This window comes from Lithobates pipiens, unplaced genomic scaffold, assembly GCF_037356315.1.
Source record: "Lithobates pipiens isolate NorthernLeopardFrog02 unplaced genomic scaffold, aLitPip1_a1.2 Scaffold_23, whole genome shotgun sequence".
In the NCBI taxonomy this organism is placed as follows: domain Eukaryota; kingdom Metazoa; phylum Chordata; class Amphibia; order Anura; family Ranidae; genus Lithobates; species Lithobates pipiens.
In genome coordinates, this window is record NW_027507785.1 from 290,036,643 (window position 1) to 290,057,942 (window position 21,300).

The 21,300-nt window shown below is 43.2% G+C and overlaps 1 protein-coding gene across 1 annotated transcript in view; it reads left to right on the plus strand.

Moving 5' to 3' along the window:
* LOC143926509 (cytochrome P450 4B1-like) overlaps positions 1–21,300 on the plus strand; it is a 55,200-nt gene that overhangs the window by 23,224 nt on the left and 10,676 nt on the right. The window contains exons 5-10 of the mRNA XM_077450301.1: positions 2,749–2,873; positions 2,980–3,131; positions 4,900–5,006; positions 13,030–13,220; positions 15,668–15,801; positions 19,760–19,824. Coding sequence (XP_077306427.1) covers positions 2,749–2,873; positions 2,980–3,131; positions 4,900–5,006; positions 13,030–13,220; positions 15,668–15,801; positions 19,760–19,824 — 774 coding nt within the window. The remainder of the gene's footprint in view (positions 1–2,748; positions 2,874–2,979; positions 3,132–4,899; positions 5,007–13,029; positions 13,221–15,667; positions 15,802–19,759; positions 19,825–21,300) is intronic.

Sequence of the window (21,300 nt, forward strand, 5' to 3'; positions counted from 1 at the left end):
TCATTGGTGCCACCTTATCAGTGCCCCTTAGTGCCGCCCCACCAGTGCCCATCAGTGAAGGAGAAAACGTACTTATTTAGTTTTGAAACTGAAACAAAAAAAAATATTTTGTTTCAAAATTTTCGGTCTTTTTTTATTTGTTTAGCAAAAAATAAAAACCGTAGAGGTGATCAAATACCACCAAAAGAAAGCTCTATTTGTGGGGAAAAAAATGATAAAAATTTGGCTAGAGTGTAGCATGACTGCGCAATTGTCATTCAAAATGCGACAGCGCTGAAAGCTCAAAATTGGTCTGGGCAGGAAGGTGTTTAAGTGCCCGGTATTGGTTAAGCGGTTAATGAAGATACAACATTTAACAATGCTACACTTAGAGGCGCCTCTCTTCTCATTTATACTCTGTAGCTCCTGCTGAATTTCGCTTCTAATCCCCTTGTGGAGGCTTCTATATGTGGATGGACATTTTATGGTTACACAACCTGGTCACATTGGTAGAATCTTTTTATATGGACTATAAACTGAAGGACCTATGAATAAATGGTTGTTGAACAAATCCTTTGCATTTCCATTATTTCTTATGGGGAAATTTGCTTTGATATGAGTGGTTTGGATTAAAAGCATGTTTCTGGAACTAATTATGCTCGCAATCCAAGGTTTTACTGTGTGTGTTTGTGTATATCTAGATCTATAGCCCATACTTCTCTTTTAATGTTAGCAATGTAGGTACCTGAATTTGTACAGTCTCTTACAGTCCCTGTACAGCAACATTCAGACTAGGTGAGGGATAAACAAAGACTTGGGGGGCCACACCCTAAAAATGCATTACATTAAAGATGGTGCAGCTATAAGACCATACAAACAGAACAAAATATTACAGCGCACATATACAAAGATCACATAAAAATCCTGCAAGGCTATTTAAAACACCTGAACATATTTAGCAAATAAGCAAAAATATGGGGATTCGGTCACACTATATGGCCATATAGTGCTTAATTGGAGTTCCTGCTAAAAAAAATAAAAGTTAGCAGCTACATACTGACTTTTAATAGTCGGACTCTTACCCGTCCAGCGATGCAGGGGGACGAAGCCCCACTTGTCTCCATCTCCTCTCTGCGGCGCCGGAATTATCTCTGTGGGTGCCCGGCTGTGGCTTCACAGCTGGGCACGCATTGTGCATGCGCAAGCTGCGCCGTGACTGGCCGGGCAATCATATGGGATCCGTGCCCTGTCCCAGATGATTGCCGAGAGGGTGGGGGGGGGGGGTGATCTCCCTTCCGGAGCTCCGGGAAGAAGTAGGAGCTGAAACCCTCTAAAAAGAGGGTTTCCACTCCACCCCCCCCCCCCCAAAAAAAATGACATGCCAAATGTGGCATGTCAGGGTGTCACCTTCCGAGTGGGAGTTACATTTTTGAGTGGAACTCCGCTTTTAACCCACTACTGCGTCAAAGTACCCAATTATCAGTGGGTCCTACACTATTCATGGAATGAAAGATCCTCCATCTCAACCATGGGTGAAATACACTCCTCCTTAGGGGAGAACTAAAGGACTCCTATAAAACACGTGGACACTAATTAGAGGCAATGGATTTAAATTACATTTTTTGTATGGGTGCGCTGTAATCTTTTGTTCTGTTTGTATGGTCTTATAGCTGTACCATCTTTAATGTAATGCATTTTTAGGGTGTGACCCCCCCCCCCCTCAAGTCTGTCTATTGTATGGGTCCTGACCAGATTCCTTGGGCTGGAGCACCCCATTACCCCCCCCCCCCCCCCATTACCTCTAATTAGTGTCCACCTGTGTTTTATAGATGCAGTCCTTTAATTCTATAAAGAGGAGTGTATTTCTCCCATTATTGTGAAGCAGGATCTTTCATTCTATGGTTAGTGTAGGACCCACTGATAATGGAGTACTTTGACGCAGTAGTGGGCTTAAGCACCATATGGCCCATATGGTGTGACCTAGTCCCCATATTTTTGCTTATTTGCTGAATATGCCCAGGTGTTTTAAATAGCTTTGCAGGATTTAAATGTCATTTTTGTATGTGTGCACTATAATCTTTGGTTCTAGGTGAGGGATGAGCTGCACAAGGAGCCAAACAATTTTGCTGCAATGCTCATGTGCTAACTAGGGAAATGCTGATGGGACAGAGCAGAGTGACAGTGTGATGAGCTCATTGATCTACTGCATTTTTCACTGTTCAGTGCCAGGCTGGGGCAGGGACAAGATCCATGGTTTACCTTAAAGTGACACACAATGATATCCTTGCTTCTTTTTTAAAAATAATCCATACATATCCACTTTTGAATGGACCTGTGAACTACAGTATTGCTATGTCCCTACTAGGGAGATTTCTCATCACCTCCTTTCAGATTGGGGAAAAAAATAGTAGAGTGGAGAAGTGATAGAACTGAACTTGTTAAGTTAGCAGGTTTTTGAATGAATGTTTTTACAAAAATCCCCTGTTAATTCGATGACTAGACAAATGTTCAACAGTACTTAAAATGTCACTCGTTCGACAAAAATTTCCATCCCACTCCTTCAAATTTTCTCATCACCTAGGTCAAAAAACGATCATTGATTTGACCCATTAATGATTAGTACATCACATCTCGCCAGTGTAGTCTTAATAAAAACTAGACAAAAGTTTTTACTTTTCCCTACTTTATCTGTAACAAACAAAAAAAGCTGAATTTTGTCTTTAATGAATGATTGCGCTAATATATTCCTCCTTGTTTCATCTTCATTAGGACAAATGGGAGCATCTGGTCTCAGAAAAGAAGTCTATAGAGCTGTTCCAGCATGTGAGCCTCATGACGCTGGACACCATCATGAAATGTGCCTTCAGTTACCAAAGCAACTGCCAGAATGACAGGTCAGGATCTTCTGAAAGCAGTATGAACTTTTTCTTTATTACTATGATGACACCTGGTTCTAAAAGAGTATTGCATGGTATAAACTGCTCTCACATTTACTTACAGTGAGAGTGAATACATCAAGGCTGTCTATGATCTCTCCTATCTGGTGGATTTTCGATTTAGAAAATTCCAATACCATAGTGATCTCATCTTCAACCTGAGCCCCCATGGATACCGCTTCCGGAAGGCACTAAGAACAGCTCATGAACACACAGGTAAGTGTCAACTTATGAATGCTACGGGACATCTGTTGCAAGAAAAGTATATTGGCTGAAATTACTGACCTTCAAAAAATGGTATTTGTCTGACTGCCTCTGGCTTTAGTAACTTAATAACACTGACCTGTGAAAAACTATACAGAGCTCCCGATCTGAGTGCTGGCCAGTGACTCAGAAAACATTGCAGTTAGAGGATCAACATTCATCATCATCCTCTGGGACAGCTATTCATAACCAGGGCTGATTGACTGCTCTTTTTTATGGTGCCCATCACTGTTTGATGGCCAACACAACCTGGCAGAGGCAGCAGCATGACACCATATATAATTTTAGCTGCCTGTAAAGGTGGTATTTTGACCAACACTGTAAGGGGGACACTTCCTATTTAAAATGCATGTAAGTGCTTCTCAAATTATAAATAGTTGCGATAGGCATATTCATCAACAAATTTGTTATATTGGGTGCTATCAGGCAACCAGTAACCGTATAGTGCAGGGAAGTAAATAATTTCATAAAAAATAATTCAGCCATGTGCATATAATTAACAAAATCATTGTAATAATAAATATTGTATTTATCGGCATATAACATGCATTTATTTTCCCTCTGAAAATAGGGGGAAAATCACGGGTGCGTGTTACACGCCGACAGCGTACCTCGGAGGGGAAGGAGGGGGACGAGTGCCGCCGGAAATCCGAGCTGTCATCTCCTCTCCACTCGGCTCATCACACACACAGTCCCACCTCCACCACAGCATTGGACCAGTGTTCTGTCTATCACAGGAGCTGGTCCAATGCCGATGGCGGAGGCGAGACTGTGTATGTGACTGCCGACTGAGAGCTGAGGAAACAGATGACGTCTCTGTGATTTCATATGAGAGATGGTGAGCTGCATTTATGGGGGAGATGGGCGCAGAACAGGCGGCAGATGGGCAAAGAACAGACGGCAGATGGGCACAGATTAGGCTGCATATGAGCACTAATCCGGCTGCATTGATTCTCACTGACCATTGCTGGTGCGTGTTATACAGTAATTAAATAAACAGTTCAACTTCATAAAGTACATGATATCATGCAACTGTTGTCCCAGTGACGATATCTCAAATGAAGACACGTGCATTGGGCAGGGTTCGTAGCAGTGACCTCAGCACTCCCATTGTCCTGGACGGTTTCATTTACGGAATGCCTGTTTTTTTTACTTTTTTTACTCTATACTATACTATATGCCTTTTTAAAATAAACAATATCTTTTGGGGATGTTGCGCAATGAGTACTTCTCTTACTCTTTTCACACGCACCCTGCTCCAAATGAATACGTTGGACTAAAAATTTGCAGAGAGATCCGGAGATCCTTACTAAGGGGACGATTACCATATGATCCTTTCTGATGGGAACTATGTTCCATACCCAAAGTGAGAGGTGTTCTCACTAAAGCAAAGCTGTTTATAAGTTCTTGTTAAGTCACTGTTATAAGGTCTTAATATCTGGTAAGAGGCTAATTTTTACACCTACAAGTGGAATACAAATGGTGATCACCTGGAGCACTAGCAAAATAGGAGGTGCACGTTTGGAGCACCATTTTTAAAGTCATCATTCCATTTATGACTGTATTTGAGTTTTGCATGCTAGCAGAATTTATGAATTTGAACTGTTTTGTACTAAGGGTATGATATATTCAAATTTTAGGATTTTGTCATTTGTAAGATCCCGATTAGTTGAAACAATGGCTGTGACCCGATTTATAAAAAATTTTCTCCCCAATACAGATAATGTGATCAAGCAGCGGAAAGAATCTCTTAAACAGGACACGGAGCTGGAGAAAGTCAAGCAGAAGAGACACCTGGACTTTCTTGACATTCTTCTGTATGCCAAGGTGCCAAATCTAATCTGAAAGGACCACTTGATATACAGTAGATAGTATAATCTTCATCAATTATTCAGGCAGTACAATAGCAGTTGTATCCACTTCCATGGATCATGTGTTAAATGTTATAGAAAAAGAAATGTGGGTTGCCTGCTTACTTGCCATTCTGCAAATATTTTTATTTTTTATTTTTTTGCTATAATGCCCCTCTTGCTTCAAAGCCGACACATGAACAAGTATGCAAGGGCTGATCCACATTCTTGTTCTGGAGTCAATGTCTCAGGATATCTTGAAGCCAGAGGTCAACATCACAGCCAGGTAATATGTATTTTCAGACGAGAAAAACATTTTTTCTTTAGTCCGAGGGAGCATTGTGAAAATAGTATTATCTAGCCTAGATATGCCTTCCTTACCAGGAATTCTATGGCCTTTTGTACACTGGACATTTTTTAATTTGCTCCTAGGGGCATCTGGTGTGGTGTGTGTTTTTTTTTTCCTGCCTCTAAAAACCCCTGCATGTTGGCCTATGAGTCCTTGCAGGAGTGTAGAGGCTTAGGTTTTTACAGAGTTAGACTTACCGGTAACTCTGTTTTCAGGAGTCTTCGAGGACGTGCTATGTCTCATAGGCTGTTCTGGAAGACGAATTGGGAAAACCCCACTGCCAATGTGTCCAGGAGCAGCAACGGTTTCCCCATTGATCATTTCAATGGCCAGAATATATTATTATGAGTTAACGTCCAAATGCTTGACGCAGCTAAACACACCTAAATGCGTTAAACACTTTTACAAGCGCCAAGCATTATATATGCCAAAATTCCACTGCTAGGAGGTAAGACATTGAGGAGAGATAGAGAAGCGTCTAGTGTGCATGAGGCATATCCATAGCCAAAAAAAGCATATCCATATCCATATGTTTTGTAAATAAAATGGCACCTTTTAGGGGCGTGGTTTGACCTCGGTGGAAGATGGCAGCATAACTTCTCAGCTCCTGCCGACTGAGAGAAACATCAGCCTTTAACGGAGGATTTTTACCCTTGTTTCACTGCACAAATCATGGGAACTTCATCCCGAAGCTCCTCGGCATCCCGCTCGAGGTCTCCCAGGGAAAATACCGGCCGCCTGAGCCAAAACATACCTGATATGTTCCGGAGCCAAGCGGGCAATATGGCGGCGCCACGAGGTACGGCACAAGCTACAGGCCTCTCACACAACGCTCGCCGGAGGATCCCCCCGGCCGAAGATGACATTGTTCTCACTCCCCAGCAACAACCTAGCCTACAGGACCTCCGTTCTGTGGCCACCGACATCAAGGAAACCCTTACGGCGGCCCTCACTGCTGCAATCTCGGACCTGCGAGTGGATATCCAAGCTATCTCGGGCAGAGTGCAGGAAGTGGAAAACGTTTTGGAGACCCATTCTACAGTGATGCGACGTTCCTGTCAGACTATTGATATTCATACCCTGCAATTGAGAGATCTTAATCGCCACATCGAAGACTTGGATAACCGTGGAAGGCGCCACAACCTCCGTATCCGCGGTTTGCCCGAATCCATAGAAGCGGAACACCTGCTATTAGAGGTAACGACCCTATTCAACAATCTATTGGACAGACCTGTCGCCACGCCGATCGGTATGGAGCGGATCCACCGCGCTCTACGCCCCAGGGGGAAGGAAACAGATCCCCCAAGGGATGTTGTATGCTGTATAATTGATTACCAGCTGAAAGAAGCCATCCTAAGAAAAGCCCGGGAAACGGAACCCCTGCTGTACAATGGTGCAAACATTCACCTCTTCCAGGACTTGTCGAACATTACGCTGCAACGACGAAGAGAACTGCGCCCAATTCTGGAAGTTCTACGGGCCAAGGGAATACCCTATCGCTGGAAGTTTCCCTTCGGATTATCCGCCTCGGCACACGGTCGGTCTGCTCTACTTCGTGTCCCGGAGGATCTTCGTCACTTCTGCGAAACCTTGGAAATTCCGATGACGGCGGTACCCGAATGGTATGCGGACTTCCGACCGACCATACTCAGGCGAGCCACTCCACGTGATGACACCATGGACACTCAAGATTCCCGCTTTCGGAGGAGACGCTCCCCTTCGGATCCACGAGCCCAACCCTTGGCTTCGGGTCAAACACACGGACCCAGCCCAACGAAAGCACCGCAGTCCAGGAGAGCCCGTCGGGATCGTTGAAGTTCTGCTTTGATTCAACCGAACGGACAGTTAAGTTGCGGGTCAGGTTGCTGTTTTCAAATCCCTTCGGATGTCGATTGGACCCTGCTTATATCCTCTAACTTTCGTGTCTTTTTCTGATGTCCCCCTTATCCCCCTTTTTTTTTTCTCTTTCTTTCTTTTTGTGTTGTTGCTGGTTGCTTTCTTCCCTCTAGGTTATTTGAGATTTTTACCCGGTCGCTCCATTGGCTCGTCCGGTCCGCATCATCTAACGAACGGTTGGAAGAAGGACGCTTAATAGGACTCCCCAAAAATTTTATTTTTTATTTTTTTCTTTTTTTTCCCTCTGCCTCGACCACCTGTTCCCATTTTTGACCTCCTCCCTTATAGCGTATGGGTTTTTTTTTTTTTTTTCTAATGTACTCTCTCTCCAGTCGGCCAGCTTAGACCGGTTATTGTTATTATTGTTATTGTTCTAAATTGTTCTAAATTTTTAGCATATCTCCATTGTCTCAAACCGACCCCCACGCATTGGTCCGATAGTTTTTACCTTTTCACAGCTGTCCTGCTTCTAGTCTTCCACTGCATCGCTTTAGGTAAATATATATTTCTTGTTTCATTTTTGGAATTAGTTTCACGGTCTCCTCAGATTAGCAAGCTGGTTCTTGTTAATTTCCAATTTTTCACCCCCGATCTAACCTACGCATCAGCACAAGTAGGGTTTTTTTACTCTTTTTTTTTTTTTTCTCTTTTTTTTTCTTTTGTCCAATATCATTTGATTCACCCCCCACCTTTCCCTCCCTTGCCTCCCCCTTTCCTTACCCTAGAGATATACCTTAGAAGTTATACCTTCTTACTCTCTCTGCTCTTGTGGGGGACCACTCATAGGCCCTGGGCCTGAAGGCCGCTCGGCTCGCTCTCGTCTCTTCCCTTTTATCCTTACTCCAGTGTACCAATTGACTTAAGCTTGGAAAAAGCCGCATTTCTTTTCTTCCCTCACTAATCAATACCATGTCAAAACCCCACAGTCGGCCCAACAACGGGCTTCTTACTTTAATATCCCTAAATGTTAGAGGTCTCAACATACCAGAAAAACGATCTCAAGTCTTACTTGAATTACATAGATACAAAGCTGATATTGCTTTCCTCCAGGTTCCGCTCCGAAATTCTCAAACTTCCGCTTCCCTACCTCTTTGCATGCCACTAATCACTATGCCAAGACCAAGGGAGTCTCCATTTTAATTGCAAAACATTGCCCATTCCAAATTCAGGACACTTGTGTAGATGAAGATGCTCGCTACCTTTTTGTTAAAGGCATGCTCCACGGCAAACCTATCACCCTAGCCAATATCTATGCACCTAACCATGGCCAGGTCCCGTTTTTTAATGCGGCTCTTAGGGAACTTCTCACATTTCAGGAGGGCATGCTAATTCTCGGACGGGACTTTAATGTCCCCCTAAATCCTTCTCTTGACACTTCAAATGGTGCATCCTCCATACCGTATAGAGCACTTAGGTCGATCAAGGACAGATTACACGACCTAGCGTTACACGACTCCTGGAGACTGTTAAATCCCAATGTTAAGGACTATACGTATTATTCAACCCCATGTAATAAGTATTCCAGATTGGACCATATCTTCATTTCACAAGATGATCTTCCATCCCTGCATTCCGCTTCTATCCTCCCCATGTATTTATCTGATCACAACCCAATTTCTCTGACCATAGATATCGCACAGGCCCCCACTAGATCCTCTATTTGGAGGCTTGACCCGTCTTTACTCACAGACGAAACTATTATGGCCACCATATCTAATCGATTAACTTTATTTTTTCAAGAAAACGCTTCTCCAGACATGTCCCCCTTGATGCTTTGGGAAGCCCATAAGTGCACGATACGAGGAGATCTGATTGCTATCTCGGCCAGACGGAAAAAGGAAAGGAAGGCACTCATTTCTAAATTGTCCCAACGCATACAGCTTTTGGAAAGAGCTCACAAACACTCTCAGGCTTTAGCAACACTCCCGGCTTTGCTCCAAGCCCGGAAAGAGCTTTTAGAGGCCCTAAATAGGCAAATACGTCGAAATTATTCCCTCGCGCAAAAAACCTTTTACGAATATGGAAATAAGGCTGGAAAACTTCTGGCAAGAGCCCTCAAACGGAAGAAAGCCGCTATGACCATACATTCAATCACTGATCCCCAAGGACGGAAATTGACGGCTAGTGACCACATAGCGCAACAATTTGTGACATATTACTCCCAGTTATATAACCTGCATTCCGCTGATCCTCCCACTAGTGACAGTTCCCGGCTTCAGATGATCAATGACTTTCTTTCCACCTACAGCCCGACCCTTTGTCGGAATCGGATGCAGCCGACTTGGAAAGACCCTTATCACCCTCAGAATTGGATATGGTGCTTAAGCAACTGAAACCTGGGAAAAGCCCGGGCCCAGATGGGTTAACGTCGGGATATTATAAGACGTTCATTGATCCTCTCAAGCCGCATTTTCTGTCCGCCTTTAATTCCTTAGTGTTTGGCGATACCCCTCCTAGAGACTTGTTGACGGCTCACATAGCCGTGATCCCTAAACCAAATAAGGACGCATCCCTTGTGATGAACTATAGACCAATATCCCTACTAAATGTTGATCTCAAGATTTTCGCAAAGATATTAGCCAACCGTCTCTTGCCTCTCCTGCCCAACCTGGTTTCTTTAGACCAAGTTGGTTTTGTACCGGGCAGAGAGGCAAGAGACAATACGCTCAAAGCTATCAACATTCACCACTGGTTATCGTCCTCCCGTCAACAAGGTTTCTTCCTTTCCCTTGACGCGGAGAAGGCGTTTGACAGGGTGGCCTGGGACTATATGTCAGCAGTTCTCAAGCGGATAGGACTACGGGATCACATGCTTCATTTTATCTTAGCTTTGTACTCGTCCCCAACAGCTAGAGTCCGAGTTAATGGCCACCTGTCGGACGCCTTCTCCGTGTCTAATGGAACTCGCCAGGGGTGCCCCCTTTCCCCCTTGATTTTTGTGTTAACCCTGGAACCATTGCTTAATCGACTACGGGCTAACCCTGACATCAAGGGAGTTACAATATCTGATTCTATTTACAAGTTAGCCGCTTTTGCGGATGACATTCTCCTATTTTTGACGGATCCTCATATATCCCTACCTAATGTACTTGCGGACTTCGCTACTTTTAACACTAATCTAATCTTCAAATTAATTTATCCAAATCAGAAGCCCTAAATGTATCTTTAGATCCTGAGACGCTCACATTATGCAAAGCCAATTCCCCCTTTAGATGGGTTAAAGACGCCATCACTTATTTAGGAATCAAGCTCCCTACTCACCTATCTAACCTATATACGCTTAATTATATCCCTCTCATTCGAAACATTCAAAAAGATCTTAATGACTGGTCGCCCGGTATGTTTTCGTGGTTTGGAAGGGCTGCTGTCCTTAAAATGAATATCCTCCCGCGCTTGCTATATATTTTTCAAACTATTCCCATCAATGTACCCCAGACTTTTTTTACCTCATATAGAACGGCCATACGTCGATTCATATGGGGCTCTCAACGTCCCAGACTTAGTCTTGATAGGCTGGCCCTACCCAAAATAGCAGGAGGTATAGGCTTACCGGACGTGACTAAGTACCACTGGGCATGCCAGTTGACTCGTATTATTGACTGGAATGTCCATATTCACTCGAAAGCTTGGGTTAATATAGAACAAAAATTTACTGGACTACCGATAAGTTCATTGCCATGGTTGGCCTCAGAACACATACCTAGTTCGTGTACACATCATCCACTAATCGGTTGCACCCTTCAAATGTTCCGGAAGGCCTGTAAGGGGCACCGTATTTCCTCATTAAATGGTCTCCTAACCCCAATTAGACAGAATCCGGCATTCCCTGCGGGCATGTCAACCTCTTTTTTGTCGGAATTTTGGCCCCATGATGAGATGCAGGCAAGACACTTCTTTTCTGCGGGGTCGTTTTTAGACCGGGCTGATATCCCCTCACGGAATGTTGATCGCGCTTGCCCTATGTGGACTTATTTCCAATTGCGACACTTCTTAAATGATCCCCATAAGCGCAGTGACTTCTCTAGACAACCCACCTTGTTTGAAAATTTGTGCTTGCAAACAGAACAGCAAAGACACTTAATTTCTAATATCTACCCAATGTTGTTTTCGACCCATGATCCTAAATCTAATGTGGCCGTTCGAAGCTGGGAAAGAGATCTCGCCCTTAATCTTTCCCCAGACGAATGGGAAAATATCTACACGCTGATTCATAAAGGTTCTATTAATGTGTCAACCCAAGAGAATGGCTTTAAGATCTTCTCAAAATGGTATAAAACTCCGACCAAATTGAACAAGATCTCCCCGAATATCTCTTCCAAATGCTGGCGTTGCTCGCAGGATACAGGCTCCATGCTACACATATGGTGGTCCTGCCCCAAACTCCAACCCTTCTGACAAACTGTACACCGACTGACTTCCAAGATCACGACTTACCAGTTAGATTACACTCCTGGGCAAATGTTATTACATCACTCTTCGATCCCCTTTAATCATTATCATCGTTCATTAGCTCTCCACCTAATCAATGCGGCCAAGATGTGTATTCCCACATTTTGGAACTCCACGAAAGTACCAACAATTGCGGATTGGTTCAACCACATTTCTAGAATTGCGGAAATGGAAGATCTCATACACCAAGCTAAAGACACAGCGTCTAAATTCACGAAGATATGGTCCTGCTGGAACCACTTTAAGTTATCTGATGAATATAAACTTCTACTTTCACAATGAGAGAATGCATCCCCAGCTTTCGATAGCTTAGGGTAATTGCGGTATAGCCCCCCCTACCACCCTCAGGCTGGCTCTGAGGGCAGCTGTCATCCCTTAGCAGTGATACCACATCTGACGTGTACGTGTGTAAGCAGGGCATTTACTTCCTAGTCTGGGTACCCCCTTTGTTTGTATGCATCACTCTTGGATCTCCCCATGTCCCTTCTCTTCCCGCTCCCCTCCATCTCCCCTGTTTTGTTGTTGGTTGTTTTTTCTTTTTTTTTTTCCTCTTTCGTCTTTGTTTTAGTTTTTCTGCTGTGTAGCTATATGTGTATTCTCGGGTAACAATCACAGGGGGGTCGCTAGGGGTCCGTGACCGCACCCCCACACCTCTCCCGGCATAGTAATACGGCATAATTGCTACCAATTAAATCCCCAAGCTCCTGGGTATTAAAGTTTCCAGTCACCTTTATGCTTGACTCATGATGACCCATTGTTAAGTTTGTTACGCATGCCTTAGCACTTTGTTCTATCAACACGTATTGTTCATATTTTCTTTGTGTCGGTTCTTGATCTAGAGGAGATTTTAGGTACACGGGGCAGTTTGTTCATGACCCCTGTCTCCTCTAAAGGTATTTGCCTTAACTTGTAGACATGTGTTTTGTTTCCTTCAATGTTCCTTGATTATTAATCGACTGTGACATCACTGTGATATACTGCTCTGATGTGCTGAACTGTAAGTTTTATGCAACTTTTACAATAAAACTTTTCTTGGAAAAAAAAAAAAAAAAAAATGGCACCTTTAATAAGACCTGTTGGATTTTAATGTACCGTATACATTTACTTACAATTTACACTAATAATTTTCTGAATTTTAAAGTCAACCTTCAAGGGCAGAAATATATCAGATGCTTTTGCTGACCCATCTGATCATTTCTTTCATAAGTCCTGCGTAGACTAGGTCAAGGTTTTTGACTTGTCCTTATTTTTTTTATTATAATAGGTTGGAAGGTTTGCTAATATATGAATTGTTTTAAAACATCAGGATGAAAATGGTCAGGGTCTGTCAGATGAAGACTTACGTGCAGAGGTGGACACATTCATGTTTGAGGGACACGATACAACAGCCAGCGGGGTCTCCTGGACATTATACTGTATGGCTACACACCCTGAACACCAGGACAAATGTCGTGAGGAGATCAGAGAGCTCCTGGCAGGTCGGAACACCTTGGAATGGTGAGGACATTATTTCATTGTCCTTTCATTTTGATGACCTAAAGCTTTCTGTGCAGTAATAATGGCTAAGGCCAATCAAAAGCTAAATAGCACTTCTGCTTGGATGCATGAAAGTTAGAATATCTCAGTTTTCTAAAATCCAGCTATAAGGGGCTAGTTGGTGGTTAAACCCACAATTGTCCATGCCCAGCTTTCCTATACAATTTTGGTTTGACTGAGCCTTTAAGCAGAGGTAATAGTGAGTGGGGAGAAGGGGTTGAATCTTCACGCTGCCTTAAGCCTTTTACACGCGGTATCATTGTTGGTCAACAGAGCGTCTGATTTTTGTCAAAAGGGCGTGTGCCAAGATCTTGTCTTGCATACTAACGGTACACAATTGTTGTGCCACAAACACAAACGTAGTGAGGAATTTCAGCTCTTGAGTGCCACCCTTGGGCCCCTTCTGCTAATTTTGTGTTTGGTGAGCGTTGATTCCGAGCATGTGTGTTTGTACTTTTGAATTTTGTGTGACAGATTTGTGTACTGAGCATACAAAAATCTGACGCCAAACCGCTGCCTGTTATCCAACATTTGTTGGCCGAAAGTTGGACAACAATTGTCAAAAGGAGCGTACTAACGGTAAGATCCTGCTAGTGAAGTTCACCTAACCCATCTTCCTGTGATAGGGTGGCAACAATAATGCACAGCTCCTGAATTAAAAGTAGTGTTTTTCACTCTCATCTAGGCTCCACCTATCTGCACAACCGTGGGATGAAAATATGTTGATTGGGCATCGTTATTAACATTGTAACTGCTGATGCACAAGCCTGTAACTTTTTAATCATCACCTGGCCACACCTAGTACCGCCCTCCCCACTGTTTTCTGAGTTGACAGCACTGCCTTTGTTACTGAAACCCTCCCACTGCTAGCTGTAGAATCTGGGGGGGGGGGGGGGGGGAGCATTTGAGACACAAATGAAGGAGGAGTGTTCTTTAGGTGTGACTTGGCAAAATTCCCTAAAATAAAAAAATTGCCCCAAATTACCCCAAAATTGTCAGCAAGTAAGCAAATGCATCAGCCCCACCTTTTTCTTACACAAGCCACAGGGTTTATTGTTCAGCATTGCAATCTTGGGCACTGTGAGGGCCAGGCACTGCCATTCTAACAACCAATGATGTAAGTGGTTGATAAGGAGGGTGTCGGGCTCCTGCATCCTTGTTTGCCCCCCTCCATTAGCACTGGGGTCACTTTACCTGCATGAGGGAGAAGAACGTTGGAATACTTGTCAGTACCAGTAATATACGAGGTGTATTAGCTTTGTAAGAATAAATAACCTATAATGTTAGGTGCCTTTTGCATTTTGGCGATGTTGCTGCATTATGTAGAACTATTTGTTTAGTTCTTTACATTTTAGAATATGTCGCCTTAAGATTGCGTGGAATTTTAAAGGGTGGCTTGACTGAAAAAAGGTTGAGGAACACTGGTCTAGACTGTTATACAGGCTTTTAGTTGTACTTTACCCAATTGTTACACTAGATAGGGTATGGCAAACATCACATAGTGCTGAATTGCAAGGGGTAAAAAATAAAATAAAAAGACCGCTGTGGGCACAAATTTCTGCCCTGCTGTGACCACTGTACACGCAAACTTCTGCCATGCTGCTCCCATCCATTGCCCCACTGCTTATTGACCGTTCCCTGCTTACTGACCATCCACTGCCCCGTGCGTGATGACCATCCACTGCTTATTAACCATCTACAGCCCCACTGCTTATGGACCATTCACTGCCCTAGTGCTTACTCACTGTCCACTGCCCTACTGACTCTGTCCACTGCCCTGCTGACTCTGTCAACATACCTTACTGAGACACTGTCCACACACCATCCACTGCCCCACTGATACTGTCCACTACTCTACTGAAACTGTACACATGCAGTCCACTTCCCTACTGAGACACTGTCCACTGCCCTAATGACCTTATGCCAAGTTTCTCACTGAAGCAAAATTTTAAGGTAGGCTAAGTTTCTATCTTTACAGGGGCTTTTTTTTTCTTATTTTTTATCATTTTTCCTCGTGTCATCCTTGCTATTTATTGGAAACTTGTTAGTCAATTCTTTTTCTAAAATAACCCCACAAAAAATAATATATAAAAAAAGCTCCAAAACCCTGTGATCTTTGATCTCTTCCATATTGTTCAGGTAGATCTCCACCTCTCAAATGTTCCCTACCCCTACACTATATGAATTCAGAGAACTGTGGTGATGCTCCCTCAGTGGGAGAGTCAGTGATGTACTTGTACCCGCCAGATGTCCTCAATCTTCTGTGCATCATTAAACTTAGGAGACCGAGGACATCTAGGTATACAATAGAACTACTGCAGACAAAAGTAAGAATTTAAGTCTTGGAAACTATTATAAAAGATTTGGGCTTTAAATGTTAACATATATTTCATTTTGTGTGTGATCAGGGATGATTTGGGTAAGATGCCATACACCACCATGTGTATTAAGGAGAGCATGCGCCTGTATCCACCAGTACCAGGAGTGGCCCGTCAACTTACCTCACCCGTCACCTTCCCTGATGGGCGGAGTCTCCCAAAAGGTCAGTTTTCACAAATGCATTGTATACTGAGATTGTGTGTTCTGTGTCTTTAAAGCCCAACTATTTGTTTGTTTTTTTAAAGTATACTTCTGTGACATTGCACTTCTAATATTACTATTGCCATATTTCTCCAAATACATAATTAGGGTCTCCTCACATTTACAAACTGTTTACCCATGGTGCACTCCAAGAATTTGGTTGCCACTGAGTTATGTCTTAATCATGCTAGTTAACAAATTACAATAGAACAATTTGATATGTTAAAATTACATCCAGATCATTTAAACCAGGGGTTGACAAATTTGCTTGGAATCTAGGAGCCAGCTAAAAAAGTTAGGAGCCAGGTCCTTGATGGCGATCTGGACCTGTCCCTGGCCTGACATGGAGACGAATGAGGGGAAGGTAGCCCCCCCCAGCCCCCCACCTGTCTCCAAGTCATTGCCCATAGCTCTTAGAGGGACATTTTATTTCTTTTATTTCTTTCAAATGACAATTTTTTTTTTAAATTGCATTTTAGTGTAAATATGAGATGTGAGGTCTTTCTGACCCCAGATCTCATATATAAGAGGACCTGTCATGCTTTTTTTCTATTACAAGGGATTTTTACATTCCTTGTAATAGGAATAAAAGTGACACACGTTTTTTTTAAAAGAACAGTGAAAAAAATAAAAATAAAAGTTAAAGAAAAAAAAATTTTTTTTAAACGCGCCCTGTCCCACCAAGCTTGCGCGCAGAAGCGAACGCATATGAAAGCGGTGTTCAAACCACACATGTGAGGTATCGCTGCGATCGGTAGAGTGAGAGCAATAATTCTAGCCCTAGACCTCTGTAACTTAAAATGTGCAACCTGTAGAATTTTTTAAACGTCGCCTATGGAGATTTTAAAGGGTAAAAGTTTGTCGCCATTCCATGAGCGGGCGCAATTTTGAAGCATGACATGTTGGGTATCGATTTACTCAGCGTAACATTATCTTTCACAATATAAAAAAAAATTGGGCTAACTTTACTGTTGTCTTTTTTTTTTATTAAATAAATAATTTTTCCCCAAAAAAGTGTGCTTGTAAGTCCGCTGTGCAAATACGGTGTGAAAGACAGTATTGCAACGACCACCATTTTATTCTCTAGGGTGTTATAATAAAATAAAAAATAAAAAAAATAATATATATATATATATATATATATATATATATATGTGTATATGTTTAGGGTAAGGAGATAGGCTGGCAGGCAGGGCAAGCTCCATTAGCATTGCTGGTTGTCATTCCAACAGCCACCACAAGAGGGCGCCAGATTCCAGAAGGAACCATAGGATCGCAGAAGGCCTCAAAGCCGGGGGCTCAATTACCGGCCGCCGGCGGCGAGGCCCGACGCGGTCACGCCGGGGGGGGGGTCCACGGAGACAGGATACCCCCAGCTGTGCTGCCCCAGGTGCCAGGTCGTTAATTCTAGTCGCAAATGCGACCTGGCGCCCGGGTTTTGTCGAGCCCTGATTTAAACTAACTGCTCTTAGTATGATGTCTAGACATGTCCATTCGTTTTCGTCAGAATTTCGGGTATTTTCGCTATCGTTTTTAACAAACGATAACGAACATGCAGAATCCGAAAACCGAAATATCCGACATAAATAAATGCTTTATTTTCGTTTTCGTTGTGACAACAGTTCGATATAGATAGGAGATTCGTCATGATGCTGACAATAGCGATCTGTGTCTATCGAACCTGTGATCGAATGTGTCCAACCTTAGCTCTATTAGTCCAAGATTATTCTACATAGAGAGGAAAGATTCGACATTATAGAGACAATAGCAAAAAAGGTCGAATGTGCCTAATCTAATTCTATAAGTCCAAGATTATTCGACATAGAGAGAAAAGATTTGACATGAAGATTCGACAAAGCAGTCGCCACGAGTGGACATTTAGGCCCCATTCACACCTGAGAGTTTTGTAGCTTGAAGCCTGAAGCTAAAAAATGCTGTAGGGGAAAAAATCTATTATTCTCAATGGAGATGGTTCACATCTCCACTCCATGTCGCCTGAAGCCGAATGCCTGAAGCTCAAACAAGTTCTGGGCCCTTTTTTGTCACTCAAATTGGGCAGATTTGAGCGTTTTTCTTCTTTTTACATTGGTGACCTTTTGCCCTGGACAAAAAAAGCTGCAAAATGGGGCCTTATGGTGAAATGCTCCACCCATAGGCTATAGATGAATTCTAATGTTGGTTGACTAGTAAGAATAATTAATAAATATAATTATTACTAGTGTCATACAACATTAGAATTCTACTATAGCTTGTAGGCGGAACATTCGACCGGAAATGTACGATTGCGGTGTCGTACAGTTCAGCTGCTCTGTCGAATCTTCTTAGAACATTTCTATTTTTATTTCTTAGAACATTCGACAGACACCATCAGCATTCAATGACAGATTCGACCTTAATTATTTCGGATTTTCAGACTAATGCATTTTTAAACTAAATAAATAAAAATGAATTTCGGGAGTAACTACATTTATTTTTCGGACGAAAACGAAATTCCAAAACAAAATATTTCAGTGTGCACATGTCTAATGATGTCCACATGCCACACTGAATCTACCCAAACATGCCACATTATCATTCAGACAATACCTGCTGAATGTACCTAGACCAGTGTTTTTATTGGCCTTTTTTAGGTCATGGTATGCTTTAAAAATACATAATCTCGAGGCACGCTAGTCTATAACGTAAAAAATGTATGTGTTACCAATAAGGGGGAAATCTGAGCCTGGGACAATGTACACAACCACCTTTATGAAATGTAACTTCACATCAAAAGCCCCCCTTCACATAAGAGGTCCCTCCATCACTTCAGTCCCCCCCCCCCCCACTTCATATCAAAAGTCCCCTCATCACATCAAAGTCCATCCCCCATCATGTCAGAGTTCCCCCTCCCCCCAACATCAGGGTCCCCCTTCTCATCAGAGTCCCCCCTCAATCACATCAGATGTCTTCTCATAACATCTGGGTCTCCCTTTCACAATGTCCCCCTTTACATCAGTTTCTCATAGTACCCACCCCACATTAGAGTAGTCCCTTTACTTAGTCCTTCTTATCACATTAGCAGCCCCTCTTCCCATCAGGATCTCCCATCACACACCCCCCCCCCCCCCCCATTTAGAGTTCCCTCATCACATTGGAGGCTCCTTCCCCCTTCAGAGTTCTCTCATCACATCAGTAGCCCCCTCTTCCCATAGGAGGCTCCCTGTCACATCAGTTACCCTTTCACATCAGAGTATAGCCATTACAGAATCCTCTCATCACATCAGAAGCCAGCCCTTCCCATTAGAGTCCCCTCATAATTATGAGAGCCCCCTCCTCACATCAGAGTTCCCCTATCAGAGAGTCCTCTCTTCCCATCAGAACCTTACTCCAGCAGCCTGGCAGAGGGCAGGAGGCAGAGCAGGTCTGGATCAGCTCTGGATCCGCTTAATGTGTTGCCATGGTGTAAGCGAGACACTATATGGTTGATTAACTAAAACTGGAGAGTGCAAAGTTTGGTGCAGCCTTGCACAAAAACCATCAGCTTTCAATTTTTTTCCCCCTTTGTCAAAGCTTAATTGAACAAGCCAAAGTTAGAAGCTGGCTACTATGCACAGCTGCACCAGATTTTGCACTCTCCAGTTTTAGTAACTTAAACCCAATGTGCTTTTTTTTTTTTTTTTGTGCTGGAGGCTGGCCTGCCCACACCATGGCAATGCATGGCACTGATCAAGGGCAAACTACATCCCGCAGATTTGGGATCTTTCACTTTTCATGCTGTGTTGACAGGTTGTCTTTTAAATACAATTTAAGTTGTATTTTGTGCACATATGGCCCATCAAATTTTTACACTCCTTGAAAAACCAAATATTTAATTATACCATTTTAATCTCCCACAGCTGAGATTTACAACTTATAATGCTTTGTTCTCTTTTATCTGGCAGATTCTATTGTTTTTCTGAGTATATTTCTCATGAACAGATGCCCCAGTGTCTGGGATGATCCAGAGGTAAGGTTGGTCTACTTTAAAAATGCATATGTATAATAACATGTAATAGATTGTTATTTCCCTTTCTTATTATTAGGGCTGTGGAAATTAACGATTAATTCCTCAATTAATCGTGAATTTTTTTTGATCAATCAAAATTCTTTTGATCGGTACTCACCTCTCCGCCGTCTTCCGGTTCTTCAGGGAGTTTCGTCGGAGATCCGGTGACGTCACTGGACTCCTTCCCCCCTTCCCCAAGTGCCTCCATCTGCTAACGAAGGGAAGGGGGGAGGAGTCCGGTGACGTCGATGTCCGTGACGTCACCGGACAGCCTGGACAGTGAGGGTAAATATGGATGTGGTTAACTGGGATCATTCAGTGAGCGAAGTGTAGGAAAATTTGATAACCTCCGTTTTTAACATTGTTGTCCTTTTAGAGGCTGATAAGCTGTGATATTTTTGCCGTGTGGATCGGCTTGTGCTGTTGCCATGACTAAAAGTAGTTGGATCTGTATGTGCGTTATAATTAATCGAAATTAGTCCATTAATCAATTTTAAAAAATCGATTAATCAAACACAAAAATTTGAATCAATAACAGCCCTACTTATTATTTTATCCTGTGGTATCCACAGTAATTTAGTAAAAGCTCTGTGTAAAATCACATCCCTCTTAAACAAGTTTAGTCTTCATTTAATGAAATACACCAACTTTTACTTCATTTGCTGTGTACAGCATTTCGTGAGCCGTGGTGTGTTCTTAACCACTTGCCGACCGCCGCACGCCAATATACGTCGGCACAATGGCAGCGGTGGTACCTGTGTGTCCCCTTTAATTTGCAGGGCTAGTGGGCACGCATGCGCCCGTCCCATACAGCGTCACTGTGCCCGCGGGTCCCGCAGACTCTATGTCCACTGGTGTCCCACGATCGTGTCACAGATCGGCAGAACGGGGAGATGACTTTGTAAACAAGGCCTTTCCCTGTTCTGCCTTGTGACATGACAGAGATCTAGGGGGGGTGCTGTGGACTCTGGTGTAAAGGGGGACTCTGATGTAAGGGGGTTTCTGCTCACAAAATATCCCATTTACATCAGAGTTACCAGCATTTCCCCTTAAATCAGGGTTCCCAAATACCCCCTTAAATCAGTCCACAGGGCATCCCTTGCATCTGAGTACCTCTTACCGTAGTGTATTCGCTTGCTCGGAGGCAAGAGAGAAAAGGGAGGGTGGAGGGAGACTTCAGTTACAGACATTGGATGGTGAGCTCACTCACCTAAGGATGTGGGCTCAGGTATCAACACCTTTCATCCACGATCTGATGGTTGCTGAACTGCAGTTTTCCAGCCCACACATCCCTTTCCACAGGGCCAGAACTGGGGATTGGAGTGTGCGTGGGCAGACAGAGTTGTAGGGGTGATAAAGCCCTCTCTCCTCTCCTGTCTATGTATGTAAATGGGTCCTGTGCACACCCCTATGCACTCGGCAGTTGTGGTACTCAGT